Source organism: Zalophus californianus, chromosome 12 (genome assembly GCF_009762305.2).
Source record: "Zalophus californianus isolate mZalCal1 chromosome 12, mZalCal1.pri.v2, whole genome shotgun sequence".
NCBI classification, from domain to species: Eukaryota; Metazoa; Chordata; class Mammalia; order Carnivora; family Otariidae; genus Zalophus; species Zalophus californianus.
In genome coordinates, this window is record NC_045606.1 from 4,247,193 (window position 1) to 4,272,107 (window position 24,915).

The 24,915-nt window shown below is 49.7% G+C and overlaps 1 protein-coding gene across 12 annotated transcripts in view; it reads left to right on the forward strand.

Moving 5' to 3' along the window:
* The first annotated feature begins 2,908 nt into the window (after positions 1-2,908).
* Positions 2,909-24,915, forward strand: part of IKZF1 (IKAROS family zinc finger 1) — a 103,225-nt gene continuing 81,218 nt past the window's right edge. For 3 of the 12 annotated variants that reach the window (XM_027573850.2, XM_027573849.2, XM_027573852.2), the window contains exons 1-2: positions 3,498-3,838; positions 17,986-18,039. In XM_027573850.2, coding sequence (XP_027429651.1) covers positions 18,000-18,039 — 40 coding nt within the window. In that variant the 5' untranslated portion in view covers positions 3,498-3,838; positions 17,986-17,999. Of the gene's footprint in view, positions 2,928-3,485; positions 3,839-7,676; positions 7,849-17,985; positions 18,040-24,915 lie in introns of those variants that run through there. The other 9 variants (XM_027573853.2, XM_027573854.2, XM_027573846.2 and 6 more) reach the window with 8 other exon arrangements.

Consider the following 24,915-nt stretch of genomic DNA (forward strand, 5'->3'; position numbering starts at 1 on the left):
TTCCCTTCCAGATGTAGTGGCAGCCACTGGGCTCAGAAAAAAGCCAAACCTGAGGAGTGAGCTTCCAGCGCTTGGGGGTGGGGGGTGGAGGGGAATGGTCAAGAACCTTGCCCCAGGCTAGCAACCGTTAATTTTCAAAACCAGCAGAAGCAGAAGCTGGAGATCTTGAAAACTGGGGAAAAGAAACCAAAGAAGCAGAGTCCTTGTTGCAAAAGTTTCATCCATGTCCTTGTATTTTTCCTCCTGTTCCTGTTCCTTTTCAGACGAAACTGCATGAGTTCTGTATTCCTTCAACACCGTAGAAAGACAAGAGAATTTTTTTTTTTTTACAAAAATCTTTTCCTGTTACTTAAAAATTATTCCTGCTGTCTCCCAACTGCGGCTCATTTGTTGCCTTTTAGCAGATATTTTTAAATTGAAGAAAGATACAGTTTTAATCATAGTAAATTGCATCCATCAGCTCATTTAACTTCCCCTAATCTTACCAGCACCATTGTAATGTAGGTGTGCTGTGCAGATGACAAAGCAAGCCCAGAGAGGCTGAGTAACTTCCCAAGACGCACACGGGGAGTAAGAAATGAAACTATGGATCCTACCCTATCACTTCAACCATTCTTTTACTCCATAAAACTCAACTCTCCTTTAAAATCTTTTCCAGTCTCTCCCAGAACGAAAGTGCCGATAGCTGCTTCCCTTATTACAGTAAGCTCCGAATAAGTCGACTGTGATTCATTCTGTAGGGGCTCTTTGTGATTTTGATAATATCTCAAAAGAAGAAAAACTGATAATTTGGCAGTTATTGTCTGAATAAACGAGGCCATCCTTCATTAAACACTGTAATATTTTATGTATATATTCTAAAGAAACAAAATGACTTTACACCTATGATTTTTTTTTTTTTAAAGTATCACGTTTCAATCTCTCCTGATAGATTTTCCCCTCCAATGTGCTTTTATTGTTGATTTAAGCATCCTCTCGGGGCCATGGTGTCCACCCACAGACCCCAGGTTATAGCCCGAGTTCCTTCTGCTCCACCTGTTTGGGAGTGGGGCGGGGGGAGCCGCCCATGAAGCCTGGTTTTTCTCAGCTTGCTCCCCATCTCAACAGGACACTGGTAGTGAGCGGGGTTCATGATAAACACTAGTCACCACTCACAGAGTCCTCCTCTTGCAGGGCCAATCCATGGCAAGAGCTTTCCTGTGTAAAATACACAATCTGTAAACAACCCCATGAGGTGGCTTACATTATTACCACCAACCTATAGATAGGGATGTTGAGTCTCAGAGAGCTTTAGGAGCTTGGTCAGGACCACACAGCCTAAACTATCTGGGTCCTTTACCTCATATTCCTCCGCCTCGGGAGGAAATGCCTTGGACTGAAGACTATGTCTGGGTCCTTGATTCCCACTCCTGGAGACCACAGCACACATTTAAAGAGACACATCTGGGGGCTAAGGGTGTGGTGTGCATCCAAGAACCAGAGGTGTCCCAAAACCCCTCCAGTACAGTACTTTTGGCCCCCACGGCCTTGAATCTTGTGTGTATTGCCCCATTTAGTCCCGACAAGGACTTTTCGGATGAATAAAGTAGCACTGGCTTCTTTTGCAGGTAAGGAGAATGAGGCATGGAGAGGTTTAGCATCTTGCCTAAGGTCATAGAGGCAAGGGGTGGACTAAGGATTGAAGCCATGAACCTTTCACTAGTTCTTTTCCTCTGGGCTCCAAACAGGGGGAGTCAATGGGCTCAGGGCTCAGAACATCAAAACGTCTCTCAGCACGAAGTGAGCAGTAGTTGTTGTACAAGTGGTCCAGGAAGAATTTGTCCGGATGCTGCCTGTGGTTCACGCAAGGTAGAAGAGACTTCTCCCAAGGATGGCACCAGGCAAAGCCGGTCCACAAGAGTGCCACCAGCAGCCTCCTCAGTGGGGCCACAGCCTTCCCCGGTGGCCACCATTCCCTGCCACACTCAAGGGCCCGAAATGACATTTTACACACCTTACCTGTCTCCACCTGGGAGGCCTGCACAAGTCTTGAAGGGCAGGGCTGGGGCCTCACTCACCTCTGTCCCTCCCTTAACGCCCAAGGGGGATCAGGGCAAATCAACTGAATTCACAATTCTCCCGCTTCTGCTCACACTGAGCACTCTCGCCTGGCTCTGGCTCGGGTGGGGCCTGGCTAATCGGAATGATGGGCTCCCGGCAGAGTGTGAAGAGGTGCTCTGTGTGAGCGACATTCCTCTTTCAACGGAGACCCACACAGGGAGGGAGGGGTCTGAGGTGCCAAGAGCCGCGGAGCCAGGCTGCAGGACTGCCTTTGGTGTCACCTCCTCCCGCAGGCGTCCCTTCACACTTGCGTGTGCACACGGGCCAGATGGAAGGCGCGATCCTAGCTGCTGCCTGAGCAGGTGGGAGGGAAGAGAGACGAGAGGTATTCCATTGGTTGTCTGGGAAAATGAATTGCACCTTCCCCTCACTTGCGGAGGATCAACTTTTCCCACCCCCTCGGGTGGGCACTCGTCACCCGGGGTCGCAGCCAGAACCTGGGAGCCCAGTGGCCCCAGTTCGAGGGAAGTGGAGCTGGGCGGGCAGTGGACGCCCCGAGCCACTGGGGAAAGTGCTTCACGATGTCCCGCGTCCCGAGGGTCCTCGCGGCGCGGCCAGCGGCCCCCGCCTCCAGCTGCCCCGCCCGCGCCGGGCCCCCAAGGGTTAAGCGCGGGCCCCGCGGCGCCGCGGCCGATCCCGCCACCGGGTCCGGGGCGCAGACAGCCGGCCGCCACCTGCCGCGCGGGGCCGCGGCGCGATGCGGCGCTGGAATGAGGAAGCGCGGCGGCGAGGGGAGGGCCCGGGCGCGCTGCGCGCGGGGGTGGCGGCGGCGCGCCGAGCGGGCCTGGCGCGGGCGAGCGGGCTGCAGCCGGCGGCGGCGCCAGCAGGTACGGCCCGCGCCCGCCGCCGCCCCAGCGGCCCCGGGGGCCGGGAGCCAGCCGCGCGCCCTGGCAAAGTTTGTGCGCGCGGTCCCCGAGTTGCGGGCAGACGGCACCGCGGGAGCCGGCCACTCCGCGGCGGGGCGGGGGCGGAGGCGGCGCACCCCGCTCTGCGCCCCGCTCCGCGCCCGGATCCCTGTTCCGCCCCGCGCCCGTCTCTGCGCCCCGCTCCGAGTCCCCCCTCCGCTCCCGGCTGAGCGCCCCGCTCCGAGTCCCGCGCCGCGCCGCACCGCGCCCGGGTCGCCGCTCCGTGTTGCGGAGCGGCGAGCCGGGCGAGGGCAGGGCCGTGCGCGCGGGGCGGGGCGGCTGCGGGCCGGTCGGGCGGCGGCCGGAGGTGTGCACCTCCCCAAAGTTTGCGGAGCGCGGGCGGCGGGCGCGCGCTCGGGCCGCCGCCAATCTGGGCGGCCGCAGGTGGCGAGGCGCCGGCCCGCGGGGCGCGGCGCGGAGGGAGCCCAGGTGCGCGGCCCGTGGGCGGCGCTGTGCGCTCGGGGCAAGCCGGCCGGCCGCGAGCGCGAAAGCCGGGTCGGAGCCCGCGGGGGGTGGGGAGGGTGGCGGAGAAATGGGGAACAATGCGAGTGAGCAACTTCAGGAAGTCATTGTGAAAGAAAGCTGGGAAGAGCTCGGCGGCCAAGTTAGCAGGGCATTCTAACAAGTGCATGCGCCGCCCGCGCCCGGGGCGGCGACTGCGGCGACAGCCCCTGGGTCCCCGCGGAGAGCCGCCGAGCCCGGGCGGGACCTTGGAGGTGGCGAGGCGGTCGGCCCCGGGCGAGCCCGGCAGGGCAGAGGGAGCCCCGGCCCCGAGGTTGCTCTTCGCGCCCGAGGATCAGTCTTGGCCCCCAAAGTGCGACGCACAAATCCACGTGAGTGTTTTCAAATTGAATTTCAATAGGAAAACTCCGAGTAGCTGGTGGTTTAAAAAAAGAGAGAGAGAGAAGGAAAGAACGAGAGGACCAGACAAGGCAGTAAGATTGTAACCCCTGGTTTCGCTCAGGTCCGCCTCCCCTTTCTGGGGACGGAGAGAGCCCTGACTTTTGTCAGAGCCTCCGCCAACTTGTGCTGTGACCACAGGCACAGGGCCAGGCCGGCAGTGGGACGCTTGTGAGCCGCCCCGCTGTTACCATGAGGAGGACGTTCTAGCTCCAGTTATATTTAAACTGATACATGCCTCTAGATCACGGAAGTCAGGCTTTACAAAGTCATTCGTAAAGAGCTTTCTTTTATTTCTGAGGTGAGAGCATTTTGCTTCTACTGTAAAATAATTAGATCGTGTCTGAACTCGCTTTCTGCAAAATGAAGAATTATCCCGGTTTGAAAAGTTAGTAGGACTTCTGCTGGCTGCGATTTTGGCTCTCAGGTTTCGAAACTCCCTGGTAATAAGGCGTCGGGTTACTTGCGACTCGATTTGCAATGTATTTAAAAAAAAAAATCATCAAGGATCCCGGGTGATTCCTAAGGAATGGGGGGGGGGAGAGAAGGTGAGATTGTTTTTTCTTTTAATTTGGAGGGACAGAATATGGCATGTAGAGACCGAGAGACTGGACAAGCACAGCTTTCAAATGCAGTCCTCCCCCCCTCCCCCCCTCCCTCCCGGCTCTGGGCTGCACCGGCAGGAGCGAATTCAAGGCAAGCTTGCCCAACTGCTCCTTTCCCATCCTGCTCCGGCCCATGCATCTCAGCTCCCAGGTATCTTGTTTTAAACTTGGAGACACAAACTGCTGTTGAAGGAATACCTGCTTGGTAGCCAAATCAACTTCTGTTAAGGGGACAAAATGTATGGAGGTTGAAAATATTTCATCTGGACAATAGTTAAACTTTCATAGAAATTGAAAGGGTTGCAAGGATTGGTTCACTTGGTTCTGAGTTGAGAGGAGACAGAAAACTGCAGGAAATGGTAGGAGCCTCGTGAATTTGTTTCTTTGTTTGAAGGTGTTTGATGAGGCTCATTGGACCCATCTTTTATATGGAATTTTAAAAGTACCAATTTAAGTATTTTTTCAGATTCAATGTCAGAATTGTTTCAGTGGCAAATCAGGTTATTTGGTATGTGGCAAAAAAAAATTAAACGGTGCCAGATATCTGTGACGGGAAGATTACCTGCTTCCATCATAGAATATGCAGAACATGTTAAAAAAATAACTTGTATGCACAGATGTAAATAGTGATGTCACATTTTAAAACCCTGTACACTTCTGGTTTGATAGAATATATCCGATTTCAAAACTTTCCAGGAACATACGCGTTTATACCTTTTTTTATGCGACAAAAAAAAAAAAAAAAAAAGGTGCTTCCCGGTCTTGGAGTCCACCAGAGCTGATGCCAGAATAGATTATTGAGTTAAATGGTCGTGCTTTCCTCCCCTTTTGTTTCATGGTGATAGTCAAAGGCAGGAGCTCTAGAAACTCCAGCATGCTTGCTTGTTTGTGTAATTCACCAGGGCTTTAATTGAAGGGCTGCATCTTGCAACATTACACATCCTCCGAATTCAGAAGCATGGTAACAAGAGCAGCCCATCAGCTCGGTCTCAAAGGGTGAGCCTGTGGGTCTGTAAGAAAAAGTGTGCTTGTGTACCCTTTTGAGAACTTGGTCCGTGGTCTCCTGAGAGAGGATACACGGTGACTGTCCTTGGCGCCATTTCCTTTGTTGAAAAATTACAATCCTAGTGAATTTCCTGGCCAAGAGGTCTGAAGCCCCACGGTGCTGGAGGCCACTGAGTCTTCTCACTTGGCTAGAGACTTAAGAGTTTGAGGATGGATGATGGTTCTTTTGGGGGGATATTTCCCCCTTGATTTGAATTGGTGTGTTTCGTGTTTGGGTCATATGGTAGCTTATTGTCAACTTAAATGTCAAACTTTGCAAATGTGAAGCAACGCTGTCTTCTGCGGGCCCTGCGACAAAACACCCCCGCCCCCACACGTACAGGTGTTCTGTGTTTATTTCAAGATTATGTGTGCATGGATAGATATAGAAAATAAAGAAATTCAATGAGTGCACACACACACACACACACACAGCATGCACACGGCACAGAGAGAGAGGCATGGGGGCAGGGTGAGAAAGAGTCTTCATATCGCACAGACCTGACCTGAGTAATAAAACCCCTCCTTTTAGGTTCTGTGTGTTTGGTTGGTTTTTACCTTTCACTAAAGCAGGATGGATTTTCCTATTTATACTGTTGAGTGTAGACGTAAATGATGTGATACTTTGGGTGTCTGCCTAACACTATTAACCCAGAATCTGTCAAGGATAGCACCATTTCGTGGCATTTGTGTGTTTTTCCCCCTCCTCTAATCTTTGCAATTATGAAATAATTTCACTATGAAATAACTACTGGTTTTCGTTGCCTTATTCTGATGGAGATTCGTTCAGGGGATCACACTCACAGAGAGCAGACCAAGTCCCCTTAAGGTTCTCTGGCAACCCTTGTGATTTGTCAGCCTGACAAGCTTTTTCGGGGATTGTGACTCCTTCTTCTGGCCACAAGATGCTGTACGTCTCACCCTGGTCGTGAAGGTTTCTCCCTGCCCTGGGTCTGTACGCTGGTGTTTTTTGGAGCCCTCAGGCATGTGTGTGTAATCATGCCATTTCTCAGGTGAAAACAAGAGATGTAAAAGTGACAAGTGACCCATCCTCGCAGGCTTATAAAAGGAGAACCATTGATCTTGTTTACACCTTGAGACGGATCATTGTTTTGCTCACACTGGGCACAGGTACATGTGTGATCTAGATGTTGGGGAGGTTGCATTGCAAAATAGTGGTGTGAAACACACACACACACAAAGTTCAGATGGGGAGGGAAATAGAAATGGGGCTGGTACACACCCCAGACCAGACTCAGCAGCAGCGACATGACTGGTCTTTCCCGTGGGGACTTCTGGACACTCCCACCGGTTTCATCTTGGAGACCCCCAAGGTGTTACTGTGTTCTTGGCAGTTCCAGAAACGCCTTCACGCCCGGTCTCTCTCTGCAGCTCCTGTGATACACGCCCCTGTCTTTGCATCTTCTGCGCTGTTCCCGTAAGGGCTTTTGTTTGACATCGTTTTTAAACATGTGATGCTCTTCTGACAAATATCTCTCGGACGTGACAAAACGTGCAGCGTAAAACCCAGCCAGACAAAGGGCGCTGTGCACGCGTTCCTGAGCGGGGAGGAGGCAAGGCCTCCCCGGCTTCCGTGTGTGTGTGTGTGTGTGTGTGTGTGTGTGTGTGTGTGTGTGTGTGTGTGTCGCTGGGGGTCACTCCTGAGAAGGGCCCGCGGGGCACCAGCTGAGATCTCCCCTACAGGCCGACGGCCTCCTGGCTTCCGTTGGCTTTGTGTCCTGTGATCAACAGGCGGGACCCACAGGTGCCTTCAGTGACCCGCCTGGCGATAAACTGGTAAAAGTGGTAAAAACCCCAAGTCCCAGGCGTGGGGCCCGTTGTCTTCCCCAGCGCAGGCCTGGCCCTGCTTCCCTTCTCCCGCCGCCACTTCGGCCTTTGGGGAACTCGCAATTCCTGTTGACTAAAAGAGCGCCAGCCTCCACCACAAGCCTGTCAAATCAGACGTCCTAATAATCTCTGAACCCGTTTTGGTCGGCACAGGAAGCTCACGCTCCCTTCCTGCCCATGTTTTCCTGAGAGAAAACTATCTTCCCTCCTTTTTTGCATATTTGGCAAATGGTTCCACCTTTCTTTCCGCCCTAGTGGAGTGTGAAGGCGGTGGCGGAGGAGAGGGCCTCCCGGCCTGCCACCCTGGGGCAGCAGGGTCCCTCCCAGGTGGCTGAGTGGAGGGGACTCCACGCGCGGCCCAGGGCCCGAAGACCCCCATCTTCCAAAGGCGGGATTGGTGTGGGAAGGCAGCACCCCCTCGGTGTCGGGGAGGCTCGGGTAGACTGGTGAGTGCCACGCACTTTCTCTCCTCTCTGCTGTGCTTGCATGGCCGGGGGCCAGCCGGTGTGGCCTCTCTTCCCGGTGGCCTGCGCCTGGCCCCTGCCCGGCACCCCTCCGCCGCCTGTCTGGGGTGATGGAGAGCATCATTATGCACCATTTGCACGCTCTGCTTTCGGGTTGTCCCGTGCTCCACCTCCTGATGGCTGGTGGCGCGGGGCCACCGCTTAACGAATTGCCTAAAATGGGGCCTAATTAGTGGAAAAGTGCCTTCTTCATATTTTCTCACTCAAGTGTGCAATGATTCATTTTTCTCTGGCAATCAGCTCACTGCTGAAGGAAATCTGACTCTTCCTGCTGTTTTGGCGCCAAAAGTTAGCAGTCCTGGACAGGGTGCAGGGCTCCCCGGCTGGGGATTGCGGGGCGGGGGGGGGGGGGGCGCAATGGGATGGGAAGGGGGCACCGAGCAATGTCCCTCCACCCTCCTTCCCTGCCCTTTCTTCTCCCTCCCTCTCTCTCCCTCTTCCTTCTTTCTTTTGGGGGGGGGTGCCATGGTAGTCTATGGAAACAACGGAGAAAGAACAGCATAAAGTATTTTTAAGTGCTCTTATGCATCCCGACATAGAGTTTCAGGCTCCATTTTGGAGATCATACTGATACCAGCCCTCTAAAGCGTTTTCTGTTAGTTTGAAACGATTTAAAATGGAACAATATGGCTCAGAGTCCTTTACTGAAGCTAAGAGTTCCACTAGGGATATTGATTCCTCCGTTTGGGGTGAATTTTTCTCGTGGAATCCGATTTTCACTGGTCAGCCTGGAGCACATGAAAGAGCACATAAGACACCTCCTTGGCCCCCAGGGGGAAAATGTTTACTTTAGAATCTTTAGGAGAAATGAAAATGAGGAATTGATCTTTTATGAGCTTGCTTGTGAGACACTCTGAAACGTCCTCCCGTGCTTTTAATGCAAGCAGAGAGAGCGAGCCAGCGACCCCCTGGTGCGAGCCCCACTTTCCAGCCTGAAAAAGTGACCTTTTCCTCCTCCTTTGTGGTGAGTTTTGTGGAGGGCGGAAAATTAAAATGATATTCAAAGAGATCCACAGTGAAAACATATTGATAAATTGTGTATCCCACTTCATTAAACCAAAATCACACTGCTAATTATCTGAGGTTGTTAGAGATAAGGCCATTAATTACCATTTAAAAATGGTTTGGAAATTTCTAGTGCTTTTCTGCACATGTTTTCCTGCTTCTGCCTGGAGTTGTATGTGTTTCCCTGAATTTAAAGAATTTCCAGCTCTGTTTAGAGCAGACCAGGCTCTTGTGAAAGAAATGAAACTTGCTGAACAGCAACAGCAAAATACTTAAAGCGAAGCATTGAAAGTAAATAATTTAGGCTCATTTAAGGGCTGCAGGAGAATCGGACGGTAGTGTTTAAAATGAGTTTTCCTCTATTTTGCTGTCTGACGGACAAGAGCATTTCTCTGCTAGGTTACAAATAAAGACAGGCCGATTTTTGTGGCCCTACAAATGAGGAAGTTGTAGGCTTCTGTGAAGTTCTACTGATGACTCCCTCCGCCCGCCCCCCTCCCCACTTCCCTGCTGGGTCTGCATGAGGACCTTATAGGCTAAAGGTTGTAGATTAGAGAATGGGCTCCAAGCATGCTGGGGGTGGGGGGTGCATAGCCACTAGGATCTCGCACTCATATGGACCTTGTCATTTGTTCTGTGGTGTTGGGCATTTTGTTTTCAGGAGCCCTCCAGGTTGGGGTGATAGCGCAGCTGGGACTGAGCTCTCTGTCGCAGAATAAAATGGAAAGCTAGAACTTTTCTTGCTAATTTGCTCCAACTTAAAGAGGCAGCTGAGACTACCAAGTGGTATTCTCTTCCATGATCATTTGGTGTATTGCCAGAGGAATCGTTCTGACCAGATAACTTACCGAATGCATTTCTTCTCCCTTTTACTCTTCTCGAAACAGCTTGATTTGACTTCAGTGGGACCATTTGAGGTTGGGTGAACAAGGTGAATTCCAGAGTTCTCCAGCTACTAAGAGCTCGGGCTAGGATTCAAAGAACCTGATTTGCGGATCCACATTCCTATGTTCTGTGAACGTAGTTTAAAACTGTGGCCATAGGATTTTTAATCATTTTCATGAGGTTACCTTATTTCAAGTGATTTGAGTTGGTGATCCGTGTTGCCAGTAGAACTGGGGAGCTCAGAACTCACATCTTGCAGGGAGAATTTCCTGTTGGCCCAGAAGCCATGTGGCCTTCATGTGGGGGGGATCCCGTCATCAGGGTGTCTGCAGCCCCCTCTCTAGAGCCAAGATGAGACCTCTTCTCTTAGAGGTGCCCCTCCCCAAACAGCCTTTTCCATTGCAAGGAATAAAAGGTAGATATCTGGGTAACAATGAATCCTGGGACATGTTTGCTCTGGAACACATTTTCTCTCTCTCTCTCTCTCTCTCTGTGTGTGTGTGTGTGTGTGTGTGTGTGTGTGTGTGTGTGTGTATCTGGATTTATAGATCTTGTCTTGTCTCACTACCAGCCAGACAACAGAGACTTATCTAAAATGGAAAAAAAAAGAAAAACGGGTTACAGTACCTAGGAGAGTGTTCTTGGTGGGCGAATCGGCCGTGACTTTTCAGTTATTGGAGATAAACGTATTTGTATGGATTTGTGAACAACTAGACATGCTTGTCAAGACTTGGATAATTTTACTTCTTGGGGTCTAAATAAATTAAATCTTTTGCCAGGAAAGCTTACAGAAGACATGCATTAAAAAAACAAAACAAAACAAAACCCAGTGGCCTTATAGAAGTCCCAGCATTACAAGTGCTTTTTTTTTTTTTTTGGAATGTTACGGGTATACAATACAAGTGGATTTGCATGCTCAGTTTTAATTTTGAGCTTTCACGTGTCCCCATGAAAGTATCTGCTGCTAATATGGTAAGTAAAGTCGCTGCTAAGAGGGCAGGATAAGATACTGTATCCTTTGTGAGGATGGCCCATTGCCTTGCTGAGTAAAACACTTAGTGAATATGGTAACTTTGTATTTATCCACTTTTTTTAAAGTGCAAACAAAACTTTGAAAAAAAATAGGAACACAAAATTGTGCCTGGGCTCCTGTCTCCTCACTTTATAATAATAAATGACAAAACCATCAGCACTTTTGGGAATATATCCATGTCAATCATTATTTAGGAGGCAGTTTTTATACATATTTTTTTCAAGACGTTTAAGTCTCATTTTTGTTGCACAGTTGCTGGCCATGCATGAAGGTCTTCTAAAACTGGGAAGAGGGTAGAAGGAAATGATTCTAAACTTAGATATTTTGACTTAAGTGATTAAGTGAAGTGTAAAAAGCCATTTATATTTGAGGAAGCTGCTTAGGAAGTGGCCCATGATGACAGTCAAAATCAGGAAAAGTCCTATAAATGCATATGTAAATTTTTGAGTGTGTATGTTTCTGCTACGGTTGCTGTCTATATAGTCCTTACTTGTAGTTTGAGAGCCTGTGGTCTAGGGGCAGAGCGGTCTTTACCGAGAAGTCACTTCTCTGCATAGGAGAAGTGCAGTGCCAGGACCTTCCCAGGCCCCTGGAAGTCCTGCTCTGGACCTGTGCTGAGGGTAAATGTCTCTAACTCTGCTTTCTCTGTTTAAAAAAAAAAAAATGTCGAATACAATATCTCCCATCTTTTTTTATACCTCACTTTGAGACAGGTGGCTCCATGATGCCATTTTGCAATATTCGCGTGATCTTTCCCTTCTATATTAAATCTCTCTTTGCTGAGACTGTTTTCAAGCAGCGTGGTTTTTAGCTGTATTTTGAAAAGGCTTCCTCAAGTCCCCAGACCCTTCCTCTTTTGCATATCAGTTCCTGCCCCTAGGAAAAAAAAATTGTGAGGACAGAATTGCACATCTGAGCTAATTTGCCCTCAAAAAGCAGGTTCCAAGTAGAACAAACCACTGGAGGCGTTTTCTGTGGCTCAGTTAAATAAGGGGGAGGGGGCGCAGTCTGAAAGCCAAATTGGATTCCCTGCTGTCCTGTTGAAATCTTGTTTTTCATTGTTATTTGCGCCGCAATACTCTGTGGAATAATCATGAAAATGTGTAGATTGGCAGCTAATTTTTGAAAAATGGAAAGAATCAGAAATGAAATAAGAGTGCCCAGAAGTTTCTATGTTCTCCTGACCTGTTTTGTCAAGTTGTTAGGAAAACCTATAAGGTCCCCCTCACCAGACACAAAGACCTGGCAGATTGCCTTAGCTTTCTCTTGGAACATTTCTTTTTTTTTTAAGATACACTGTAATTCACAGTGATATGATGGATTTGCAAAAATAAAATCTACCAATCTGAAAATGAAAGAGCTCTCCCTGGGCAGGAATAATGGGTTTCATTAAAGAGGTCTGTGACCTAAGGCATTTTATTTTATTTATTTTTTTAAACTTTTTTTTATTTATTTATTCATGAGAGACAGAGAGAGAGAGAGAGAGAGAGAGGCAGAGGGAGAAGCAGGCTCCCAAGGAGCAGGGAGCCCGATGCGGGACTTGATCCCAGGACTCTGGGATCATGACCTGAGCCAAAGGCAGACACTTAACCATCTGAGCCACCCAGGCGCCCGACCTAAGGCATTTTAAATAGATTATAGGCTTGGACTGTGTTTTCCCCGCATGCCTAGCCCCTTCTAAATAAGCATCATTGAGCGTATAAGGAAATAACCCCGAATTGGAACCGCTAGTGCAACTTCACTCGTCAGGGAGGAAAAAAAATCAATAGTGCACATCTTATCAAATAAGGAGAATTTAACTTTATTGGAGAAGTTTTGTGATGAAGGTTGCCTTACCTGTAGAGTATTACAAAGGGCACACCCCTTTTCTGTCAGGATACAGGTAACATCCACTCCTTGTCCATTGCCCATTTGAAATTTGGGACCACGGTGCTGGGCTGTGAGGTTCACACAGGCAGGAGTGGTGGAGTGAAGAACACGTCTCCGTCGAGCAGTTGTGGGTTCAAGTTCACTCTGTTGTTGTCTAGTTGTGCGCCCTTGGGGGGCTGCTGTATGGTTAGCCTCTATCTTTCTCACCCATCGAATGGAAATAATATGGATTATGTACAATAATCGTAATCATATGGCTTAATTGTGAAGATTAAAGATACACATTTAGCAAATGAGTCTTGAATACTAGATCCATGTTAGATGCTGTACCAGGCACTCACATAAAATGGTGGGCGAGGTGGACGACATGGACAGTCTTGTGGTTCTTTGCGGTTAAATGCCATAGTCAGTTGCTTAAGTAAAGCCTGCTAAGACCAGTATCCATTCCTTCACCATCTTCTTCTGGCACATAAAAAGTACTTAAGAAATGAGATAGCGTTGGACCCATGTGTCTTAGGGGAGAGGAAAGGCACTGTTTTTAGGTATTTATGTATTTGTTTTGATTGAAGCATAATCGATATGTAACATTATATTAGCGTCGGGTGTACAGCACGATGATTCAGTATTTGTGTGCGTTGCAAAGTGATCCCCACGATGAGTCTCGGAGCTGTCACCACACACGGTCACAAAAACACGTGTGTGATGGGTGCTTTTAAGATTTGCTCTGTTAGCAACTTTCAAACAGGCAGGACAGCATCATTACCAGTATTCTCTGTACGGACATGACTTTGTGTGTGTGTGTGTGTGTGTGTGTGTGTGTGTGTGTGTGTGTGTGCGCGTGCGTGCGTAATTTAAACCGCAGAGAACTGAGGATCTGTAAAGCTTATGGAGGTGCTAGGTCCTCCCAGGGAATGGCTCGTTCTGAGTGACCACCGGCGGTCCTCACAGCCGGTCGGGCCCGCTGTGCACTTGGCGGTGCTGGGATAGCCATGATGTCGGTCGCTCGAAAAGGAATCAAGTTGTGGTTCTTGACGGGCATCTGGCTTTTCATTTCGACTTCATTAATTCTGACTCGCCTTTTCAGAAGTATATGGGAGAGTGCTGTGAAGAGAGGTGTTCATCTTAGGGCAAAGAGGGGGCCTGTGAGGAGGGGCCGAGGACCACCACCAGCCCTGCGTACCTGCCAGTGGCCCTCGGGGCTCCCTTCGGCTCTCGGGGCTGTTCTTGGGGCCGCCTGCTCACTCACAGGTACAAGTGAGGACGCTCCTGGAGACTTGCCCACCCCTTGACTCGGGAGCCACGACTGCCCAGGGCGCTTCTTCCCAGGAGACAGCCAGGTCCCAGTCCCTCGTGGGCATGGAAGAAGGAAAGAAGGACAGGGTTGGTGAGGTGGGGGGATGTTTCCAGAGTCTCCCTGTCCCCGAGGGAAGCTCCTCCACGGGGCCAGCACTGGCAATAAGACCCTGTTTCCCTGGCGAGGCCGCTGGCAAAGCACAGATGTTCCGGGCCAGCTTTGCTCCTGTCTCTCACGTCTTTTGCTCGATCCTCTGCATCCCCCCACTTTCTGGAGTCACTGATATGCCAACCCCCTTGAGCTGACACCAGGAAAGTCTCGTTGGAGCAGAAGGACCAGACAGACACAGAGACAGAGACACGGAGAGGAAGGGAGGAGGGATGAAGGAGACAGAAGGAAAGACAGGAAGAGACGTTCAACTCCGGGACCACTCCAGAGTGGGAGGAGAAGGTGGGCAGTGGCTTGCGACAGCTGGCTGTGCTCCCCTAGAGGGATGGCCAGCTACAGCCACTGTCACATTGGGCTTCACTTATCTCTGCATCTGTTTCCCCATGTGCGAGATTCAGAACTGCTTGCTCCAGAGAAACAATGAGAGCCTTCAGGGCTGTAGGAACTGCCCAGGTGCCCGGTGTTTGCTGGTGTTGTGTTTTCTGCCGTGTCAATCAGTGGAGCTCTGGCCTTCAGTTGTTTGGGTTTCCCGTGCGGGGGAGAAAATCACAGTTCACATCTGTGAAATACTCCTTGCCTCTGGCATCTCCCTTTCCAGGCTTGTGGTCCTGGGTTTTGTTTAGGGGCCAGTTTCCAAAAACAGGTCATGAGTCCACTTGTGTGATGAACTCATCTTTCTGATCATAAACTCATTGACAGCAGACACCATATCCAGCCCACACTCTGTTTTCCACTTGGCATTGGACACAGCTTCCATGTAGGAAAAGAGGGCTTAGTCAGTACTGTGTGAGAGTAAGCACAGAGCCTGGGTCGTGCATGCAGTAGCTGGGATGGGGGTGGTGTCCCACTGCCCCTTCCCAGGCCCCCCACAGCTGCCCCTCTGTAACCTCTGGTCTTGGAGGGGGTGAAATTTCCTCTCCCTCAGTCCGTTTCCCATCATCGATTTATTTGTTTGGTCTTTGCCCAAAAGCCATCACTTTTACAAAAAAAGTCACGACTGTTCCATCCCAAGAGATGCAGATTCGGGAGCTTGTCAAGTCCTGCACCCCTGCATGACAGGCAGGCAGGACCGGGGCCACAGCATCCACAGGACCCAGCGCAGCCTGGAAAGTTGGGCCCTGCCCCCAAATTATCAAGAAGGTCAGAACAGTGGTGACAAACATCCATTAGCCCAAGCAAGGGGGCCCTCCCAGCATGGCTGCACACCCACATGCAGTAGGGTTGGTTGGGAGTGTGTTTGAAAATCTCAGTGGTGCTGATTACCCAGTGGAGTTCCACAGGGTGGGGGTGGCGGGGTGGGAGTGGACGTTTCGTGAAAATGGGAACTGGCGTGTTGACACCAGTTCATGGTCCTCTGCTCGGTGTGGCCGGCCCCCAGCACACCCACTGTCCGGATTGTACAGGTGGCTGCTGAGGTGGGGCTGCTTCCAGGAAGGGACACACAAGACACACAAGCCAGGTGACTGCCCAGGGCAAGGGCTCTCCCGCCCAGCAGAGCCTGGTCTGGACCTCAGACCATCTGTGTTCTGCTTTGTGGCACTTGTCGCATCTCCCACCTGAGTGGATGGATGCATGATGGGCAACCTGGGAAGGATGGATTGTGCCCCTGGTCTCGAACACAGAGGGTCCCCTCCGTGCCTCGAGGGAGCACACCTTCTCCCTTAGAGCCAAGGTGGGGAGCCATCTGTGGGGCCTTAGGAAACAGTCTGTCCTCTACTTGGGAATAGCTCCGATCTACACTGGGGAACTGGATAAATCAGCCCTACAGCTGAGAAGTTGATAGCCACTGAAATGAGGACCTTGACGTAGATGTGCAAAACAAAAAGACGTGGTGGATTAAATGAAACAAATAGTTTACAAGAGACCACTTGGAATGCATTTAGCATCCTGTTTTTGTAAAAATCTCTGTGTGTGTGGAAGTTATGGGTCTTTGTAAAAAAAAAAAAAAAAAGTTGTAAAAAACGTTATCACCCGCATGGCTAGAAGAATCCAAGTCAACATTCTACAAATTCTGTGTTAGCCCAGGATTGGTTACAGCCAAGATTCGAGTTCTGCCATCCGTCTCACCACTCAACACAGGGACGTTTCAAGACAGGTCTGTGACACCACAATAAAACACTGTACCTGCCTTCAGGGAGTAGTGAATCTCACATTCATACCATCCAAAGATGACAAAGATTTTTCTCATTGGAGTCCATCCTGTCTCTTTATAATTGTTTGGACGGTTTCAGAAGACTCATGGATTTTTTTTTTGCCTTTTGTACCTGGGGGTCTATGAGACGCTGGGCATACGGCCGGTTTCGAGCTGGCTCCAGGGGCTGCTTAGTTCAGCTTTGGCCGACTTGTGGACCCTCAGTCTCAGGGCAGACACACAGGTGGGGCCACGGGCCTTTTTCCCTTCTGTGGTCAGCGGCCGTAGCCCTGCGCCGCACAGCAGCCTGGAAAATTCAGGTCACACTTCAGACCTGTTCAGTGGCTTTCAGAAATAGAAGAAAACCCCTCCCCATCCAGAAGAAGTGACAGTCATTCTTGTCTTCTTCGTGACTAGTACTGATACTACAGAAATTGAAGATACGGAGTCCACAGGCACCGTAAAGGCTATTATATATATGCATGTATTTGCCCCTGACTACATAGTTCGGTCCCCTGAACCCCCACCCCCACCATCTGTCGCCGGGTCTGCTGCAAACTGGCCTCACAGCTCAGATCCACACACCTGAACCAAAGAGACAGAGGTGCACCTCCCTACCAACACTGAAACAGAGGTGACCTGAGTTCAATTCAACAGATGGACTCAGTTTGTTGCTTAGAGAAGGTCTGTCTTGCCAGGTTGTCCAGCAGAGCATAAATGAGCAGATTTCGTTGAGGTCACCTGCTGCTGAGGCCACAGATTTCCCTGTCCACGGGGCTCCCAGAGGTCATCCGCTAGGGCACCCACGACCTCTGAGGCCGGGCCAGGACCCCGAGGGCACCCACCGGCACATGCAGCGGCTGGTCCCTCGGGGCAGGACATTCGCTCTCACCACCAAGGGCGGCTCTTCCCAGTGGGTTTTCTGTTTTTAAACCAATGTGAGGAGCCAAGCCATGTGTCAGCAAACAGGAAGGTTTGGGTGCTCTCCCGGCCTCGCTTTGCTGCCATCATGAGCTTCCCTTCTCCCTGCGTGAGTGCACTAGCGACGTCTGAGGCAGAGTCCCTGAAAGAGTGGGGGACAAAGACGGAAGCGCCCATGTTGCCCATCTGCCAGGCTGGAGGTGTATTCATTATTGATGGAGGGAGTGCGAGAGCTGCTCACATATGCAGCCCTGCCTGGGTAAATGAGACATTCTTCAGCAAATTGCTTCGTTTTTTGATTGCTGATTGTACGCGTGTCACCAAGCTGACTCAAGGTTCATCGATGCATGCTCAGTAAATTAGAAAGAACATAACTATGGATCAGCCAAGAGAATGAATTCTGTGCCTACAATGACCCAGGGCCATTTAATTTTCTGCTTAATTTTGTTGCAGTCAGTTTGCATTTTGGGTTATTATGCGGTAGGAAATTAACAATAAATAACAAATTTGGTCCTCCTGTGCTTGTAATGATATTTTTATAAATCTTTGTAATGCTGTTTTTAAAAGGATCAAGGTCTGTGCCAGTCTGATACTCCAGCAAGTATGTGAGGAGGAAAATGCATTATTCTTGGTAGATAACCTTGCCGTTAAATACATAGAATGTCTCTCTCTCTCTTTCTTTCTCTCTCTTTCTCTCTTTCGTATCTTATTAGTAATTTGCTTTAAACTAAAATCCGTTCCTCTCTTTCTCAGATAACCTGAGGACAATGGACGCTGATGAGGGTCAAGACATGTCCCGAGTTTCAGGTGAGACCCTTGTGGGGTACCTGTATGGGGGGCCCCATGAGGACCCCTCCCTGGGGTGCCAGGAGCCGCGGCGCTCACTGTGTTCCCGAGGGAGGAAGACAGGCTGTCCTGCAAAAGGGAAGACCAAGATGGAATTCGTGTCAATGTTTTATGGCAACTCTTAAGCTCATCCCAGGTTGAGAACCTGAGCAGAATAATCTCCAAGCATAAAATGGGTTTTGCTGGGAAATCCGAGAGCACCCCAGAGAAGGTCCAATAAATGTGGATACTCTTGGGGGGAAATGACTGATGGATCTGCTCTGGACCTCAAACAGGTGCCGATGGTGGTGTTTAAGAGGGAGGAAGAGTGAGGGAGGGGAGCGGGAGAAAGAAATTGAAAAGCATAGTTTTGAGGCACAAGTCAGAATATCTGGTAAGCTCCCCACCCACATACATTTTTTTTTCAAGCCGTATTGGACGTGGCTCTTGTCATTTTGGGAGACCCAGGAAGTGGAGCTGTGGGTAATGTGACATGAGGCCTAAGGGCAGGTCACAGACTGTCCCACTAGGCAGGGCTGAGCCCGTCCAGCAAAGCCCAGCATAGCTCCTGTGTTCCTAAGCATAGGAAGCCCACCTTCCGTCTGGCCCCGTACCCAGAGGTGTCCGGCTGCAGAAGCAACCTCTGTGGCCTGTGGGTTTTCATTATTTTACCTTTCAGAGCCTCCCAGGCTCCTGGCCAATCCCGGGTGGGCGTCTGTTGGAGAATGGCCTGGCCTGGTCATCTGGGCCTGGCTGACCTGCCCCCCCACCTGTTTCTAAGTTTTTATTGAATTCTGCGCCCCGGTCTAAGTCAGTCCTCATGACAGAGACCGGGGCCACACGTGTGGCAGCTCACTCACTGGCGAGTGTGCAGGGGAGGAGATTCAAGTACTTGCCACAATCCCAGACGTCTCCCGCCTCCCCTGGGCCAGCTACTCCGGTCATTTGGCAAGTGTGGACCTGAACTCTCTGGGCTGCAAAAAGGAGTTCACCCTAGGGCCGCGCCCACAAGTGCGCGGAGCGTTTCGAGCAGATGCTCACCACAGTATTGACGCTAATGTCCGAAAACCGGGGCATTTCCCTTGTTCATCCCGCTCTTCCGAACAAGGATGGCCTGAATACCTTCATAGCGGAACACGTCCAAGACCTATGCCAACGTGCCGGCGGTGTCCGGGAGGGTGCACAGTGTGATCCGTTCTGTAGGATAAACACACATCGCACGCACACATGCACATGCGCACGCACACACACTTCCTACATGCTTGCCCATGAGAGAGATTTACTGACCTAGACTTCCCCTGGGGAGTTTGGTGATGGGCTATGGAAGACGGGGGGTCTTTCGCTTTACATCTAGTATCTACTGTCTTTAAGTTCTATTTGCATTGGTTTCCCTTGAGCACATTCTTTGATTCTGAACCCTGAACCGGAAGTACACCAACAACAAAATATGATTTCAATGAAAAAAAAAAAAAGATTGGCTCTTTGAAGCCTCTCACTGGCCTGGGGGGGAGAGGTCTGGTGGCTGTTGGGCAACAGGCCTGCAGGGAGGTGGAGGAGGGGGGAGAAGGTGTGTGTCCCTCTCTGGGTTAGTGCCCCCCCGCCCCCCCCGCCCCCCCCCCCCCCCGCCCCGCCCGGGGTTTCAGGCCTTGGCTAGAGGGGATTAGCAGTTCAAAAACACAGGATGTCAACAATTTCCAAATGCCAAGAAACCCTTTCATTGTTTTTGCTGTCTCTTGAGGAGTTTCTGAGGTGACACTTGCAAGAAGCATCTGTCCATCTGTCCTCTCCTGTCCCAGAGCCAGAGCTGAAAGCCCCCGGCCCAGGCAGACATCTCCAGAATGTTTCTTATGAGCAAGTCTGTGTCCCCATCTCCTATCTTGTTCACCACCAGAACAAAAGCCTCCTTTTTTCCCTCATAGTTTTCTTGCCCTTAACATGAGGCTAAACGCTCCATTTTTCCGGGACACTGGCTTTTGAAAGTGGGATTTGGGGGAGCAAGAATGAAGGGAGACCCGTGGCCCAAGACTGCCTGAAAAAGGAAACTCTCCTGTGGTTGAGAAGGTTCAAGACTCGATCTGAAATTCACTTTGTGTACACTTAGCAGAGGAAATGCTACTTCCAAAACTCGAAGAGCTCTCTTGGTCCATGTAACTTGAAGCATTCTAAACAGCGAGCAGAGCATCTGAAGGGTCCTGCCATTGTTCCTAAAGATTTGAAGGATTCTTCTTCTACTTCTTGCTGCTTCTAGAACTAAAACCTAATCACATCCCTTTGTCTTTTCCATTTCTGAAAATTGAGGGTAGTGACAGTTACAGAATAAGAATGTCCAGGGGCGCCCGGGTGGCTCAGTCGGTTAAGCGTCTGCCTTCGGCTCAGGTCATGATCTCAGGGTCCTGGGATCGAGCCCCATGTCGGGCTCCCTGCCCGGTGGGGAGGCTGCTTCTCCCTCTCTCTCTGCCCACCCCTGCTCATGCGCTCTCTCTCTCTCTCAAATAAATAAATAAAATCTTAAAAAAAAAGAATAAGGACATACATTTAGTCAAACAGAAGTTGGCATTCTTGATCTGTGGAGGAATATATTACTCAATACCCCTCTGTCCCCAGAAAATTCTTCACTGTCATGTTCTACCCACAGGAAAGAAAACAATAAACTTTCTAAGTTGAACCAGGAAGTTGCCACTTTCCTGGGTTCAAAAATGCCCCAGCATGAACAGTTCCATCAGTATCTGTGAAATATTCACTTGAAAAAGAAATAATATCTGACTTTTTTTTTTTTTTCAAATCACCTGATTCTTTCTTTCTGAGGGTTTTTCCTATAGGGCATATCTCATTCATTCTTTGGGTAAAGTTGTGTGTGTGTGTGTGTGTTTGTCTCTTTCTTCTTTGTCAGCCTTTCCAAAATATTTTTATTCCTGTGCATTATTTTTTGTTTTGGTTTTTAAGGGAAGAGACAGCTCATGGGGGATTGTGAGGCCAGTATCCGTCTCCCATCTTTGTCCCCAACTATGGGCCCTGAGACAGGTTTCTCGCCTCCTGGAAGGACCACTGTAGTGTCATCTGCAAGAAGAGGGATGTGAGCCAGTTGATATTTAAGGATCATTTGGTTCCTGTGATCCTAAAGGTGTACTGGATGTGTTCTCAACGGTATTTGTGATGTTTGTTAGGACATAGAAACGAGAAGTATGCTCTGTAGACAGACATAGTCTGCTTAGGGAAATGAAGCTCATCTCTAGGGAAATAGGAGTGGAAATGTTCATCCTAGGAAATCACACTGATTGAAAGCGTACATTTACCAAACACTGCCCTGAGTGTTGTCTCTTTTCAACTTTACAAGCACCCAGTGAAGAAGATACAGTTACCATTTTCAGTTTGCGTGGAGCTGAGATTTGGGAAACTTCAGGAATGGGCCAGAAGCCCCACAGGGAGCCAGACATGGCACTGGAGTGCAAGTTTTCCCACTCTTCTAGAGTGGGGAGTCTGTACTCTGACTTTTTCTTTACCCCCAGGAATTATGTTCCCCTGGGTAATTGCATACAAAAACACTCATGCACTTGGGAGATGGGGGAATCTTAGAACTTTGTTGGATGAATTATAATCTACTTGAGAAATTAACTTGCTTGCTTTTGATAAGCTCATTATATAGTTTTCTCATCTAATTTGCCCCAAACACTCCTCATAGGTAATGCTTTATTTGAAGCAAAGGCAAGTAGTAAGATTAAATATAAGTTGCTAAGAAGTTTCTTTCATTTTTCTAAATAAGGGAAATTACATTGCACTTCCTGAATTATTCCATGAGAAGTACTTGATCTCTTGCTGTCTTCAGCTCCACATGTCGTCTGTCTTTGTACATGAACTTGGGGGAAATGCGGGCACTTGATGCTACGCAGACCTCATGCTTTTGTGGTTTGCTGCCATTTAGAAACAACCCTATAGGCTTCTTCAGCATATAAGCATTCACACATGTTATTATTTTATCTTCACAGAAGCCCTGTGAGTTAGACCAAAATCACGGTTTTTAGCCTCATTTGTCTGTTGAGGAAACCATCTTCAAGGGGTGACTTCCTCCATGTTTCTGTCCGAACCATATCCCAGGTCAACCATGTGTTAATGTTTGGGATGTGTTGACTTAATAACCTTACTTTTGTATCTTTTATGATCTTTCCAAGGTTTTGCATTTTCAGTGGTTCACGGGGCATATTTTTTTAAAATCAACACGCAAATAATCTTCACTTGACAATGTTTTCACAAAGTGGTACATATTCACCGTAGAAATCTCCCAACAGTGAGAGAATCTGGGGGCCACGGGGCACACGGGCTCATGGGAGTGAGTCATGTCTCGGCACCACCCAGACTTTGGGGGCTTTTAGGCAAATCAGGCCACCTCTTAAAATCTCTCACCGAGTGAAGGTGAGCCAAGGCTGTGCCCTATATCTCCTTCTGCTCTCCTCCAGGTCTGACATTTTCCTGGACACCACTGTATACACCAGGGGCGACTGTTTGCTCTCCCTTCTCCCTCTGTGCTTCTCCCATGTAGGGAGCTCCTGTTGATCAGTCTGACCCATGCATCTTGGAATCATCATCCTTCCTGCTTCCTTCGTTCCTCTTTTTTCCCCCCATGCAGGAAGCAGTGGGAGACCTGAGGCACAGGCTGATGGGTGCTGGAGACCTGGCACTGCACTCAGTGCGGGAGCCCGGCCGGACCCACAGAACCCTTAGCGGGCAGATCTGTCATGTAAGCATCCTCAACAATGTGTAGTTGCCCTTATTCTCTAACACACAGAGCAGTTAAATTACCAAAAGAGCAATCAAGAGTTACTTGGACACGCTTTAGCTCAGTGGAGCAGAGACAACGTCCCTTCACCGGATAAGTCCTGATTCTTTACCCAGGATGACCATGGAGTACTCCGAAGGGAAGTGTCACCGGGAAGGTAAAATACGCTCATAAAGCTTAGTTGCTCAGCCTCCCACGCCCACCCATAATAACGGCACCTGGTTGATTACAAAGACACATGTGCACGCCACCTTGCTCTATATTCCTCTAATCTTGGGGTCCGTTGGCTCATCCAGGGGTCTCCACTGTCTCTTCTGGAGGAGGGGGGTCCTCAAGGAGGTCTTTGAGAAGGCCGGTGGCCTGGGTCTCCCAGTCTCCCCTCCTCCCCGCCCCCCCCCCCCGTAATATCCCCACTTGACACAGAAGTCTGGTTTTATGTATTGAAGTTCTGTGTAAGGTTAGTCTTCAAACAAAAAAATGAAGATTCCTCTGACCACCTCCCTGAAGTCCTCTAAGTTTGAGAACCGTTGCTCTAGGCAATGGTAAGGAAAACCCAGTTATCAGATGGTCCATATACCTCCTGCATTCTCCCGTTCAGCTTTTCCACATCTGTGGAATCGGTATACGAGAACACCGAAACTTTTAGCCACTATTACTCCTCATGAGTTAGAGCCCTGGAAGTATCACTGACCTAACACACATCGACGAGGCTTTCCCATCACACGAGCCCTTTCGCTCAATTCCTCTCTGGGTTTTTGTTTTTTCTTGGGAAATTCTTACAATCCCGCCCCTCCTTTAACGATGTGTCTTGCATTGGCTGTCCAAATACACCCAATAATGCTCTTTCTGAAAACCTACTGGCTGTGGTGATTGCAGCTAAGCTGCGAATACTCCACTGTGAAGTCTCCTTCCTGGAGAATGCACCGCTGTCCCCCAGAGCATCGTCTTGGTGCCTGCCTGCGCAATGCCTGTTCAGCTACCTACGCCCGCGAGGTCTCGTCCTCTGCCAGGGACGCTTGCATTCGTCTTGCCCATCCCCTGAAGTGTTGGTATTGCTCGTCCAGATGGTTATTCAAATAGGCAGGCACACTCCTGTCTTCCTGGCCGTGTTTTCTAGGTCCTTCAACACCGTCCTTGCAAAAAGTCTGGGCTCGTCTGTGCGGGGATGTCCTCCGCCTGGGAAGCCAAGTTGCCAGCCCAGCCAGCAAGCGTGTGACCCCCGCCTTCCACTTCTCTGTTAACCTCCTTTAGGACCAGCATCTCCGCCCATCTTCTAGAGCAGCTCTGATAGGTTATTTTGCATCAGCTTCAGGCCTTACCATCTGTTCCTTGCATGTGGTTTGTGTCTCCTAACCTAATTTTAAGCGATGTCTAGGTTGGGAGATACAGGTGTTTCAGTTTCAAAGGAAAAAAAAACACACACACACACACACATTTTCCGCCAGTCCTGGCTTTCCAGTGCTGGATTTCTGGGAGTGGGGTGGGGGTGGGGAGGGGTGGGTTCCCCATTGCTGGAGCCTGTGGTTGCACGGAATTCTGATGCGGTCACAATAGATACAGCCATCCTGGAAAACCCTGTTTCATTTGGTAAATATCACTTTGTGAAGGATAAGCCACTTCTGAGTTGTGTGGATTCTATTTTTGTGTTTCAAAGATAAGAATTCCACAGAAGGAATCCTGGCCCCAGGAGGCCTCAGATTCCCTCTTCCTGCCTTTTGCAAGCTTGCTTCCCTGCCCTGCCACCCCGCCCAGCTGGATCAAACTAGGCTGCTGGGAGAATATTCCCTGACTCTTTAAAAGCCAGTGAGCAGACCCAGAATGTATAGGTCTGACCAAGATAACCAGTCAGGTGACCTTAAAAACAAATTAATCTGAAGGTGGAATGAAGCCCACATCCAGGAGGGTGTACTGGAGCTACCTTGCAGGAAAAATTATGGGATAATGTGTGGCAAGCCTTACAAACGCAAGATGCCTGGGACGCCTGGGTGGCTCAGTCGGTTAAGCGTCTGCCTTCGCTTAGGTCATGATCTCAGGGTCCTGGGATCAAGTTCTGCATCGGGCTCCCTGCTTAGCGGGGATTCTGCTTC